The 12,589-nt window shown below is 46.2% G+C and overlaps 1 protein-coding gene across 4 annotated transcripts in view; it reads right to left on the bottom strand.

Moving 5' to 3' along the window:
* Positions 1 to 12,589, bottom strand: part of LOC105485039 (leucine carboxyl methyltransferase 1) — a 70,986-nt gene that overhangs the window by 39,022 nt on the left and 19,375 nt on the right. For all 4 annotated transcript variants that reach the window (XR_011616355.1, XM_071084277.1, XM_011747223.2 and 1 more), the window contains exons 3-4: positions 10,293 to 10,414; positions 1,473 to 1,549 (exon numbers count right to left, since the gene is read on the bottom strand). Coding sequence is in view for 3 of the 4 variants with exons in the window: in XM_071084277.1 (XP_070940378.1) it covers positions 1,473 to 1,549; positions 10,293 to 10,414 (199 nt within the window). In the remaining variant the exon portion in view is untranslated. The remainder of the gene's footprint in view (positions 1 to 1,472; positions 1,550 to 10,292; positions 10,415 to 12,589) is intronic.

The raw sequence follows: 12,589 nt of genomic DNA, 5'->3' as shown, positions 1-12,589 counted from the left end.
AAACCACATCTGTTGTTCTTACATTAACAGTTCAGAATTGGTTAAACTGCAAGTTCAAAAGATTTACCAAGACCAGGCACAATGGCTCATGCCTGTAATCCCAGCACTTTGGGAGGCCAAGGTGGGTGGATCGTTTGAGTCTAGGAGTTTGAGACCAGCCTGGGCAACATGGCAAAACCCCATCTCTACAAACTTACAAAAAAAGAAAGAAAAATTAGGTAGTCTTGGTGGCATGTGCCTTTATTCCCAGCTACTCCGGAGGCTGAGGTGGGAGGATCACCTGAGCCCATAAGGTTTAGGCTGCAGTGAGCCATGATGGCACCACTGCACTCCTATCTGGATGACAGAGTGAGACCCTGTCTCCAAAAGAAAATAAAAGTAAAGATTTACCAAGAGGCTACCTGGCTACATAATCTCAATAACTCTACTGCTCAAATCATCTGGGACTCCATCAGTGCATACCTACAAAGTATGACATGGTTTTTACCTTTCTTCAGACCCTAAGTGGTCATTTAATTGCTATTACTTTTGGGGTATTGTGTTTTTAACCTTTTGGTAAAGTTTGTGTCTTTCAGGTTTCAGTCGCTCCAAGTCAAGCTAATGATGGCCCAAGGATTCTAACCCATACCATCCCAGGAGCACCCCAGTCCCTACAGGTCTTTAGGACAGTCCGTGAGAGATTTCCCCACCCCTCGAAGTGAGGCAAGGACGACATCCCTGTTCAGCAGGAAGTAGCTTCAGAAGATGAGATCTTCAGCCCTTTCTCCTGAAGCATAGAGGGTGAAATCTCTCAAGGGAACTAAAGATAGAACAGAAATGGAATGGGGTTGCTTCTTCATAATATTTAACCATGCCTTCGACTTCAAGTTCCAGGAACTGGCCTTAGGAAATCTAAATATGAAACCAAGGTTATGGAGTGTCCCACCTCAGGAAGGAACACTGAACAACTGATTGACAGTCTTCGTCCCGCCAGCCACACCACCAAGTGGCCCATTAATCAAGATAACCAACGCAACCAGATACAGTGACCCGCATCCCCTACCCCTCACGTGCTTTGCCCGGCCCAGCCTGCACACCTTACTCGTGATGTCAATTCCCACGCTTCGCTAATAAAAACATCCCTGCAAGCCTCTTCAGGGAGCCAACAACACAGTCCTTGAGCCTCCGCTGTCTCCCTAGTGCTTGAGTACAAGCCCCAAAAACAAAATCCTTGTCTGGGAAATCTGGTTGGCCTCGAGTTAATTTTAATTACATGGGGAACCATAGAGCCTGTGATCTGTAATAAGGAAATGTATATTGCATTTTGCAGACTGTACAACATACTGGAATGAGAGCCAGGGCAAAAGAAAGTTGGTGGGAGGCAGTGAACGGAAGGCAACACCCTAAAGTCTCTGGCATTCAGATCTGCCACCTCTTGAGAGCTAGATCTGAATTCTAGCTGGCTCTTGTTCTTCTGGCCACACCACACTTACTTGATACTGTGCAGCTTTCTTGTGACGATCATTGGAAAGTCAACCTCAAAATATTTACTTGGGAGAAGATCTTCATCCTGGGGAAAAACACACAATACTTTTTATTTCTTTACTCTTACATGTGCTGATCATCTTCCATATATCAAGCACTAGGCACCTAAGAGCAATACAGTGTTTAAGGATTTTAAATCAGGGGATTGATATGGGCAGACATGTTTTTCAAATTACTCATGAATCGATTTGAGGGAAGCAAGCACAGATGAAGGTAAAAGTCAGGACGCCGGAGGAGTTAGCCAGATAAGAAGGTAAGGTCCAGGAATGAGCCTGAGTTAGGAGGTGGCAGCTGGGATGGTGGGGAGAGCTCAGAGGCGCTTTGGAAGTAGAATACACTCCATATTTTCAAAAGGCAGCTTGAGGCCAGGTGCAGTGGCTCACGACTGTAATCTCAACACTTCAGAAGGCTGAGACAGGAGGATTGCTTGAGGCCAGGAGTTTGAGGCCAGCCTGGGCAACACAGTGAGACCCTGCCCATACAAAAAAATTAAAAAGTTTAAACGATGTAACAACAACAAAAAAGTCAGCTTGAGCTCTATTAGAAGGGTCAGGGAATCAATGTAGTAGATTTTGACGAGCATTAATTTTTGGATGAAATAGGTTAAAACAGCTAGTATCAAAAGCATCACATATATTAAAGGTATTATTTTCTGATACATATTTTTTTCTTTTTTTGAGATAGAGTCTCACTCTGTCACCCAGGCTGGAGTGCAATAACACAGTCTCAGCTCACTGCAACCTCCACCTCCCGGGTTCAAGTGATTCTCCTGCCTCAGCCTCCAGAGTAGCTGGGATTACAGGTGCCCAGCCTCTGATACATTTTTCTCTGTGATAGTGAAGGATGGTAGATTAAAGAACATGCACTCTTGGAGCTGGAGGGGCTCAAACACCAGCTCCACCACTTATATGCTGTAAGGTCTTGGGAAAGTCAGTAAACTCACTGGGCCAGGATTTACTTGTTTGAAAAGTGAAGAAGCTGGGCACTGTGGCTCACGCCTGTAATCCCAGCACTTTGGGAGGCTGAGGCAAGCGGATCACAACGTCAAGAAATCGAGACCATCCTGGCCAACATAACGGGGGTGAAACCCCATCTCTACTAAAAATACAAAAAGTAGCTACTCGGGAGGCTGAGGCAGGAGAATCGCTTGAACCCGGGAGGTGGAGGTTGCAGTGAGCTGAGATTGTGCTACTGCACTCCAGCCTGGGCGACAGAGCGAGACTCCGTCTCAAAGATAAAAAAAAAAAAAGAAAAGTGAAGAAAATGCTAACACTTCATGGGGTTGTGAGGATTAATGAAGCAATACATGTGGGGCTCCCAGGAAAGGGCCCAACCTTAGTAAAATTATCACACGGGGATCCAAAGAGCCTATGAGCTATAACAGTAAGGGAAGGTATATTGTGTTTTCAATACTGCACAACGTGCTGGAAAGAAGGTCCCAGGGCAAGAAGGAAAGTGGGGCGGGGATCAAAGGAAAGCAGCACCCTAAAATGAGGTCTCTAGCATTCAAATCCACACTGTGTGTGCCTTTATTATTACAGACGCAAGTACAGAGATGGGGGCCCTTGCTCGGGATGTAACATTTCTTCTTGTGGCCTGCAGTCAAACAAATATGAAAGACACACATACTCACACAACCACACACACACACGTGCGCGCGCACACACAGCCCTGGGTCACCTGGCTTGCTTGGTAGCTACACCCTCCCTACCCAGTCACGCACACATCATCCTATCATCCTAGTGTTCTCTCCGTGCCCTCCTCGCCATTCAGCCACCCAGTACCTCAGCCCTACTGATGCCTCTGGAATCCCTCCACTCCTCCTGAGCTCTATCACCTCCAACCCAGACTGTCCCAGCGCCGCCTCTGGTGTCTCAAAGCTGCACGCTGCTGTGCACTGCACTAGCTGCTGCCGGTGGCCTTCAGCAGCTCTGCACACTGCTAAAACTCAGCAAGAAACAAGGTACTCCACAGCCTGGCCCACCTGCCCAGCCTCTCCCCTTCTCCCCATCACCACTTATCCCAGAAATACAGAACTACTTTTTTAAAACAAAGACGACTGCTGACATCCAGAACCTGGTGATGGCTTCGCTGGTAGAGGACGGGATGGAGGAAAAGGAAAGGTAGGGTGACACCTTGTTTCTGACTGGAGCAACCGGGCAGGTAAGAGAACCATTCATGGAGACAGTAACAGGAGATGAAGCACAAGTATGGAAGGATAGATGAATCCCAGGGGATGAGTGGGGGATAGCAGACCTCCTGTGGACAGCATGATGGGGGCAGAAATCACCTGCAACCATATCCTAGTAGATAAGTAACCCTTAAAAGCAAACATCAGGGCTGAAAGATACAGCACCCTCCCACATACACACCAGTCCTCTGCTGGAATCCCAGAGGACCCAACCTGGGCTTTATCTTTTTTTTTTTTTTTTTTTTGAGACGGAGTCTTGCTCTGTCGCCCAGGCTGGAGTGCAGTGGTGCGATCTCGGCTCACTGCAAGCGCTGCCTCCCAGGTTCACACCATTCTCCTGCCTCAGCCTCCCGAGTAGCTGGTACTACAGGCGCCCACCACCATGCCCAGCTAATTTTTTTGTATTTTTAGCAGAGACAGGGTTTCACCATGTTAGCCAGGATGGTCTCAATCTCCTGACCGCATGATCCACCCACCTCGGCCTCCCAAAGTGCTGGGATTACAGGCGTGAGCCACCGCGCCCAGCTGGCTTTATCTTTTTAAAACAAAAAAGGAGGGACAAGTACAGTGGCTCACACCTGTAATCCCAGCACTTTGGGAGGCCGAGGCAGGAGGACTGCTTGAGCCCAGGAGTTCGAGACCAGCCTGGGCAACATAGCAATACCCTATCTCTACCAAAAATACGAATTAGCCAGGCATGGTGGCTTGCACCTGTAGTCCCCAGCTACTCGGAAGGCTGAGTTAGGAAGATCGCTTGAGGCTGGGAGGAGGCGGCTGCAGTGAGCTGAGACTGCATCACTGCGCTCCAGCCTGGGATACAGAGCCAGATCCTGTCACAAAAGCCATCCCAGGACACCTGGGCTCCTGAATCTGAGCTGATCACACTTACAGGTACAGTCCATGCCTGCTGAGTAGGGTTATGCAGAAGCTATTTCAAGATACTTGAGGGGGGCCAGGTGCGGTGGCTCACGCCCGTAATCCCAGCACTTTGGGAGGCCGAGACGGGTGGATCACCTGAGGTCAGGAGTTCGAACCAGCCTGGCCAATAGAGTGAAACCCCATTTCTACTAAAAATACAAAATATTAGCTGGGCGTGGTGGTGGGTGCCTGTAATCCTAGCTACTTGGGAGGCTGAGGCAGGAGAATTGCTTGAACCCGGGAGGCAGAGGTTGCAGTGAGCTGAGATCATTACACTCCAGCCTGGGCAACAAGAGCAAAACTCTGTCTCTCAAAAAAAAAAAAAAAAAAAAAAAAAAAAAAAAAAAAAGCTACTTGAGGGATATTGAGGGATATGGATAGAGGGGAAATGGAAATAACTTTCCCTAGGAATTTCAATTTCTACAACACCTTTTAAGAACTTTTGCTCACAGGGTATGGGAAGTTAAGGATCACCTAAAATTCCAGAAGACAACAAGAACAACCATTTTCTTGGTGCTAAAAAAAAAAAAAAAAAAAAAAAAAAAAAAAAAAAGCATATGAACGAAAGATAGTATACTGCCCCGCAGCTCTTACGGGACTTCTTCCTTTTTAAAGAGCTTTCCCACGCGTTAGCACTCCCGAGCCTTGTAAAACTTCTGAATAAGAGGTCAGAGCAGAGACAGCTTACAAAAGGCACACCCAGACCTCTTAAAAAAGACAACCTGCCAATGTGGTGACTCAATTCTGTAATCCCAGCACTTTAGGAGGCTGAGGCTGGTGGATCACTTGAGGCCAGGAGTTCAAGACCAGTCTGGCCAACAGGGTAAAACCCCATCTCTACAAAATAGCCAGGCACGGTGGTGCGCATCTGTAACCCCAGTTATTCGGGAGGCTGAGGCAGGAGAATCGCTTGAACCTTGGAGGCAGAGGTTGCAGTGAGCGGAGATCACACCACAGCACTCCAGCCTGGGAAACAGAGTGAGACTCTGACGGGTTGACGGATGCAGCAAACCACCATGGCATGTGCGTACCTATGTAACAAACATGCACGTTCTGCACATGTACCCCAGAACTTATAAAAAAAAAAAAAAAAAAAGATCCTGTTTCTTGAGAAGGGGGCAAAATGACTGTGTGTGACAAGTGATGCTTCAACTTCTTATTCTGTGATTCTTGATGGCCCTTTTGACATTTCACCCCAAATAGCCTGCATGCAACTGACTGGAATGGAAGACACCGAGACTGGGAACAGCTGCCACAGGGCAGGAGGAATGGGGCACCCAAAGAGGACTCAACATGGCTGACCACCTCACAGACTGCCAAAATTGACCCTGCTTCCCTCCACAGGGAGATGGAGAGAAATAGGTTGTACGAATCCTTTGGTTCTATGGAAACAGAATTCCGGAGACACCAAGAAATAGAGACCCCTTCAAGTGTTTCACTCACCCATTATTCCTTTTTTTTTTTTTTTTTTTTTTGAGACAGGGTCTCGCTTGGATGCCCAGGTTGGAGTCCAGTGGCGCAATCTCGGCTCACTGCAGTCTCAACCTGTGGGACTCAGGTAATCCTCCCACCTCCACCTCCCAAGTAGCTGGGACCACAGGTGTGCACCACCATGCCTGGCCAATTTTTTTTTTTTTTTTTTTTTTTTTTTTTTTTTTTGAGACAGAGTCTCGCTCTGTCGCCCAGGCTGGAGTGCAGTGGCGCGATCTCGGCTCACTGCAAGCTCCGCCTCCCGGGTTCACGCCATTCTCCTGCCTCAGCCTCCCGAGTAGCTGGGACTACAGGCTCCCACAACCGCGCCCGGCTAATTTTTTTGTATTTTTAGTAGAGACGGGGTTTCACCGTGGTCTCGATCTCCTGACCTTGTGATCCGCCCGCCTCGGCCTCCCAAAGTGCTGGGATTACAGGCGCGAGCCACCGCGCCCGGCCTGGCCAATTTTTTAAATTTTTTGTAGAGATGGGGTTTTGCCATGATGCCCAGGCTGGTCTCAAAACTCCTGAGCTCAAGCAATTCACCCACCTTGGCATCTCAAAGTACTGGGATTACAGGCGTGACCAACTGCATCTGGCCCCTTTATTCCTTTTTTGTGACAAGACTGTTCTTTGTCCTGTTCCTGCTCACTGCCAGCAGATGGGAGTCTTTAACTGTACAGTCTTGGGCTCCTGAGATTTTACAGAACAAGCTCACACCCATGACTCACAGCTAAACTTCTGCTGGTGCAACCTAGGAACCATTCCGGCTGGAAGGTGCAGCATAAGACACTAAGACCCACAGACAATGTTTTTGCTACGCTTTTAGAGACACGCACATACCTCTAAAACAGAGATTGGCAAACTGCTTCTGTAAAGAGCGAGAAAGTAAATATTTTAGCCTTTGCAGGCCAGATGGTCTCTGTTGTAACTACGCAACTCTGCTGTTATAATTGTCATATGGCTGCTGAAGCACAATATGCAAACAAATGGGAGTGGCTGTCTTCCAATAAAACTTTATTTACAAAAACAGGCTGTGGGCCAGATTTGGCCCTGGGCTACAGTTTATAACACCTGTTCTAAAAAAGCAAACAAATGTAATATATATATACACATATATATGTGTATATATATATTTATATTTTACAAGAAACTTCAGACCAAAAAAAAGGCCTTCAGCCCAATATAACTACCAATCAAAACCAAAACATTTCCACAAAGAACTTTCAGACACTATACAGTCTTCCTTCCTCATTACTGACTGACTGCCTTTTTCTTAGGAGGGGTACATAAGCCTCAGGGTACTTTGCTCAGAAATAAGAGGCTCAGATTTATTAGTTATTAATCCATCTACAAGACAGGAGAAAAAAAAAACAAACTGCGAAACAAATCAAAGGGGTCTCAGGTCCAATGGCAGGATCTCTCCAGCGGCCTCTGTTAACACTGACATAGCACATTCTCTCACACTGTACTGTGCTCTGGTTCCTCACACCACACCATGGGATAACTCATTACAAAAACACAACACGTCCGCCTGGCGTAGTGGCTCATACCTGTAATCTCAGCACTTTGGGAGGCTAAGGTAGGTGGATCACTTGAGGCCAGGAGTTTGAGACCAGCCTGGCCAACACAGTGAAATGCTAGCTCTACTTAAAATACCAAAATTAGCCCTGCGTGGTGGTGAATGCCTGTAATCCCAACTACTAGGGAGGCTAAGACAGGAGAATCGCTTCAACCCGGGAGGTGGAGGTTGCTGTGAGCCAAATCACACCATGGCATTCCAGCCTGCGTGAGAGAGTAAGACTCTGTCTCAAAAACAACAATGACAGAAAAACAAAGACACAACAGATCTACAGAAAAGGGAAGGTCACCCTCCTGAAAAACCAGAGGCTGTGTGCAGGGGAAAGAGGAAGAAATGTGGAGTTTAATGGGCAGATTCCAATGCTTGATCCCTGCCCCAGAGCCTCTGGCTGCAGGATCCTGGAAGACAATCTTGCAGTCCCATTTCCTTCATCTGTGCAAAACACCCTTACAGAGTTCTCGAGTTAATTCATGAGGTCACGTATGTAAAAACACTTCATGTTAGTGATTATATCTTGAGAAGAGAATGCAGAGGCAAACAAATACCTACACTCTGTTGAGGTCACTGATTTCTCACTTTAGTAAGAGAAGGGTTGACAGCTCTGATGACCAAAGACCTTCACATCAGGTAAACTGATTAGGGACAAAACAGATAAGCAGGTCTTGGTCAACATCCACAAAAAATCTGGAGAAACGCACGTACCCATTACTGTCATATGACGGACCTGATAGAACCAAGCAAAATCTGTACAAACCTACAAAAGAAAAAAAAGCAATTAGTGAGGACTTTTTTTTTTTTTTCTCAGAGACAAAGTCTCACTCTGTCACCCAGGCTAGAGTGCAGCGGCATGATCTCGACTCACTGCAACCACCGTTCTCCTGGGTTCAAGCAATTCTTCTGCCTCAGCCTCCCGAGTAGCTGGGATTACAGGTGCCCACCACCTCACCAAGCTAATTTCTGTATTTTTAATAGAGACAGGGTTTCACCACGTTGGCCACGCTGGTCTCTAACTCCTGACCTCAAGTGATCTGCCCACCTCAGCCTCCCAAAGTGCTGGGATTACAGGCGTGAGCCACCATGCCCGGCCAATCAGTGAGGACTTTGTAGGGAAACGGTTTGGCTATAAAAACTAAGCCCAGGTGGCCAGGCACGGTGGCTCACGCCTGTAATCCTAGCACTTTGGGAGGCCAAGGTGGGCAGATCACAAGGTCAGGAGATTGTGACCAGCCTAGCCAACATGGTGAAACCCCATCTCTACTAAAAATACAAAAATTAGCCAGGCGTGGTGGCGTGCACCTGTAGTCCAAGCTATTCAGGAGGCTAAGGCAGAAGAATCGCTTGAAGCCGGGAGGTGGAGGCTGCAGTGAGCTGAGATTGCACCACTGCGCTCCAGCCTGGGCAACAGAGCAAGACTGTCTCAAAAAAATAAAATAAAATAACTAAGCCCAGGAGTTAAAGACCACACTCTAGTTTTCTTTCCCTGTGAGAATGTAATTAGACCTGCATTCATACTCTAACAGAGCAGTTAAGAGACCAAATCAGAAAAAGACTACAAAATGGCTTTGCAACATATTGTCATCACCTAGCCATACAAATCTCCAAATTTTACCCAAGATGCCATTATCCTGACAAAATCTTAGTTACTGTCAAAATTACAAATGTAGGCAGGGCGCAGTGGCTAATGCCTGTCATCTCAGCACTTTGAGAGGCTGAGGCAGGAGGACTGCTTGAGGCCAGGAGTTCAGGACCAGCCTGGGGAACATAGTGAGACCACTGTCTCTACAAAAAAACTTAAAAATCAGCCAGATGTGGTAATGCATGCCTGTGCTCCCAGCTACACGGGAGGATCGCTTAAGCCCAGGAGTTCGAGGCTGCAATGAGCCATGATTGTGCCACTGCATTCCACCCTGGGTGACGGGGTAAGACTCTGGCTCAAAAAAAAAAAAAGTTATAAATGCATGCATGGGCTCTCCATTCCAGCAATTCTACTGGTGGAATTTTTCCTCCTGACATATTTCTACTCATACTGAGAGAAATAGAAGGGTTTTTATTATAGCTCCATTTGTAACAACAATTAGAGACAACCTAAAACATCTGTCTCTAGGGCCCTGGTGAGATAAAACAGGACTGACAGTCGTAGGCGCATCTAGGCAGATGGGACAGGGGTGGGAGACAGGCTTTTGCTGCAGAACTTTTCATATATATATATATATATATATATATATATATATAAAATTTTTTTTTTTTTTTTTTTTTTTGAGACGGAGTCTCGCTCTGTCACCCAGGCTGGAGTGCGGTGGCCGGATCTCAGCTCACTTCAAGTTCCGCCTCCCGGGTTTACGCCATTCTCCTGCCTCAGCCTCCTGAGTAGCTGGGACTACAGGCGCCCGCCACCTCACCCGGCTAATTTTTTGTATTTTTTAGTAGAGACAGGGTTTCACCGGGTTAGCCAGGATGGTCTCGATCTCCTGACCTTGTGATCCGCCCGTCTCGGCCTCCCAAAGTGCTGGGATTACAGGCTTGAGCCACCGCGCCCGGCCAAGGGTGAAAATCTTCCAAAAATGAAATCTAAACACTTGGAGAGGGAGGAGGGGAATTTGAACATACCTTTAATCTCCAGAAGGTGGTATCCATGCCTGCCCCAAGGTTGATGATTTGACAATGACATTCTGTCTTCCGTAGAAACGCCTTTATAAGCTGACTGACACCATGGACTCGAGCAAAATATCCTGAGGGGTGGACACAGAAACAAGCTATCACACAGAGATGACAGAAATTATCCCTGTGAAGCCCACCCCAGCAGAAGAGCAAATCAGAAAGCATGCACCCTTCTGCAGTGTCAGAGGTTAATCTGCAGACTCGATGGGAGAAATAGCAACTTTCAAATTCTCTTTTTTTTGTTGTTGTTGTTTTTGTTAAAGACATCTGAACCAAGGTAAGTACAATCTATTTCATGAAGCAATTAACTGCCTTTGAAAAAACGAGCTATATTTTTATATATGAAAAATAAGTGTTTTACTTTGAAACGTCTGAAGTCCATCTTGGAAATGTGCCTTTCATGGCTATACTGAAAGCTACTCTGGACTCAGGTAAACCTGAAAATTGTGAGATCACATGAAAAATAATATTATGGGTCAAGACACTGAGCAGATGAATGTTAACACAAAGGAAGCTATATTTGTTATCCTGTTCCCTTCACCTCCACCCTGAATGGGTTAGTCTCTATGTAAAATGGGGGTCACAGAGAAGACCAGCAAATTGTTGCCTAATAAAATGGCTTGCTACTAAAAACACAAAAATGAGCCAGGCATGGTGGTGCACAACTGTAATCCCAGCTTCTTGGGAGGATGGACCACAAGAATTGCTTGAACCCAGGAGGCAGAGGTTGCAGTGGCCCAAGATTGCGCCACTGTTAAGTTTTCGGGTGGAGGGTTGGGGAAAAGGAGATGGGAAATAAAGAAGAAAAGACCACAAGGTCTGTCTGTGCTCTAAAACTCTGCTGCTCAAAGTATATGCATGGCTGTTAACAGTATGTGCCTATTTTAAGAAAAAAAACCTGACAGCATTTAGAAACTTTATTACAATTTGACAGAGAAATTTCAAGTCTGTTCGATCTACTAATAAATGATTTGGAATTGTACATTGTATGTCATTTTCATTTTATTTTTCTAGATCATTTCTATTGTATTTTACAGAGATATCATCCGTGATGGATTGGACATTGGGGGAAATATGTCGTCACCATACACCATTTAGGAGGCACTCCAATTTGGCTGCATTCTAAAGGTTCAAGTCCAGGGTAGAAGAGAGGGGTGCTGCCAGGGCATGGGGTGGGGGTCTTTGCCTGTGCAGCATTTGTTAGGAAATCTTCCTCAAAAGCAGGGGAGGGAATGCAAAATAAAATTGCATGTCCTTGTTTTCAGAAACCACCACTTTAAAATTTCTTGGCATTTCTTATAGAACCCACCTACAGGATCCAACCTGAGGGCCAAGATTCCCTGCACACACAAGAATTATGGTCATTTGGTCAATTTCTCAATCTGGCTGAGAATAAGGCAGGCTCCTGTCTCAAAGCCTTTGACTTCATTGGTGGAAATTATTTGCAGAGCCTAATAGTGTCATTAACACTAAAATAAGGCAACAAAAAGTAATTCTCCATCTCTTCCCTCTCAGGCTTTATACTGCTAAGCCAGAAAGGAGCTGAATGACTACCTTTCCTGCATACTCTGCTGTCTGGGAAAGAGCAACTGGGGACTTAACACATTCAGGCTGCTGCCAAACAAACGTTGCACATGGCACGTGCATGTCCAGATACAGACTTCTCTTTACGCTCTGGAGTTTCTAAGGGGCAGGCATCTGAAACAATATTCTAGTTATGTTCTGGAACAAGTTGCCTGTTGGTGCAAGCTTCAAAATAAATAAATACTTAAATGGCCAACCCTATGTATATTGTGAGCTGGGGAGGAAAATAAATCTACTGAAGACTCTTTTTTTTTTGAGATAGGGTCTCGCTCTGTCACCCAGGATGGAATGCAGTGGTACAATCTTAGCTCACTGCAGCTTCGATTGCCTGAGCTCTAGTGATCTTCCCACCTCAGCCTCCCAAGTAGCTGGGACTACAGGCACAAGCCACCACACCTGGCTAATTTTTTTTTATTTTTTGTAGAGACAGGATTTTACCACGTTGCCCAGGCTGGTCTTGAACTCCTGAGCTCAAGTGATTTACCTGCCTTGGCCTCCCAAAGCGTTAGGATTGCAGACGTGAGCCACCACACCCAACTCTGTTGAAGAATCTTTTTTTTTTTTTTTTTTTTTGAGATGGAGTCTCGCTCTGTTGCCCAGGCTGGAGTGCAGTGGCGCACTTCCAGGTTCATGCCATTCTTCTGCCTCAACTTCCTGAGTAG

This window comes from Macaca nemestrina, chromosome 18 (genome assembly GCF_043159975.1).
Source record: "Macaca nemestrina isolate mMacNem1 chromosome 18, mMacNem.hap1, whole genome shotgun sequence".
Classification (NCBI taxonomy): Eukaryota; Metazoa; Chordata; class Mammalia; order Primates; family Cercopithecidae; genus Macaca; species Macaca nemestrina.
Note: the sequence above shows the minus strand (reverse complement) of the source record. Positions and strands in the feature narration are given on the sequence as shown.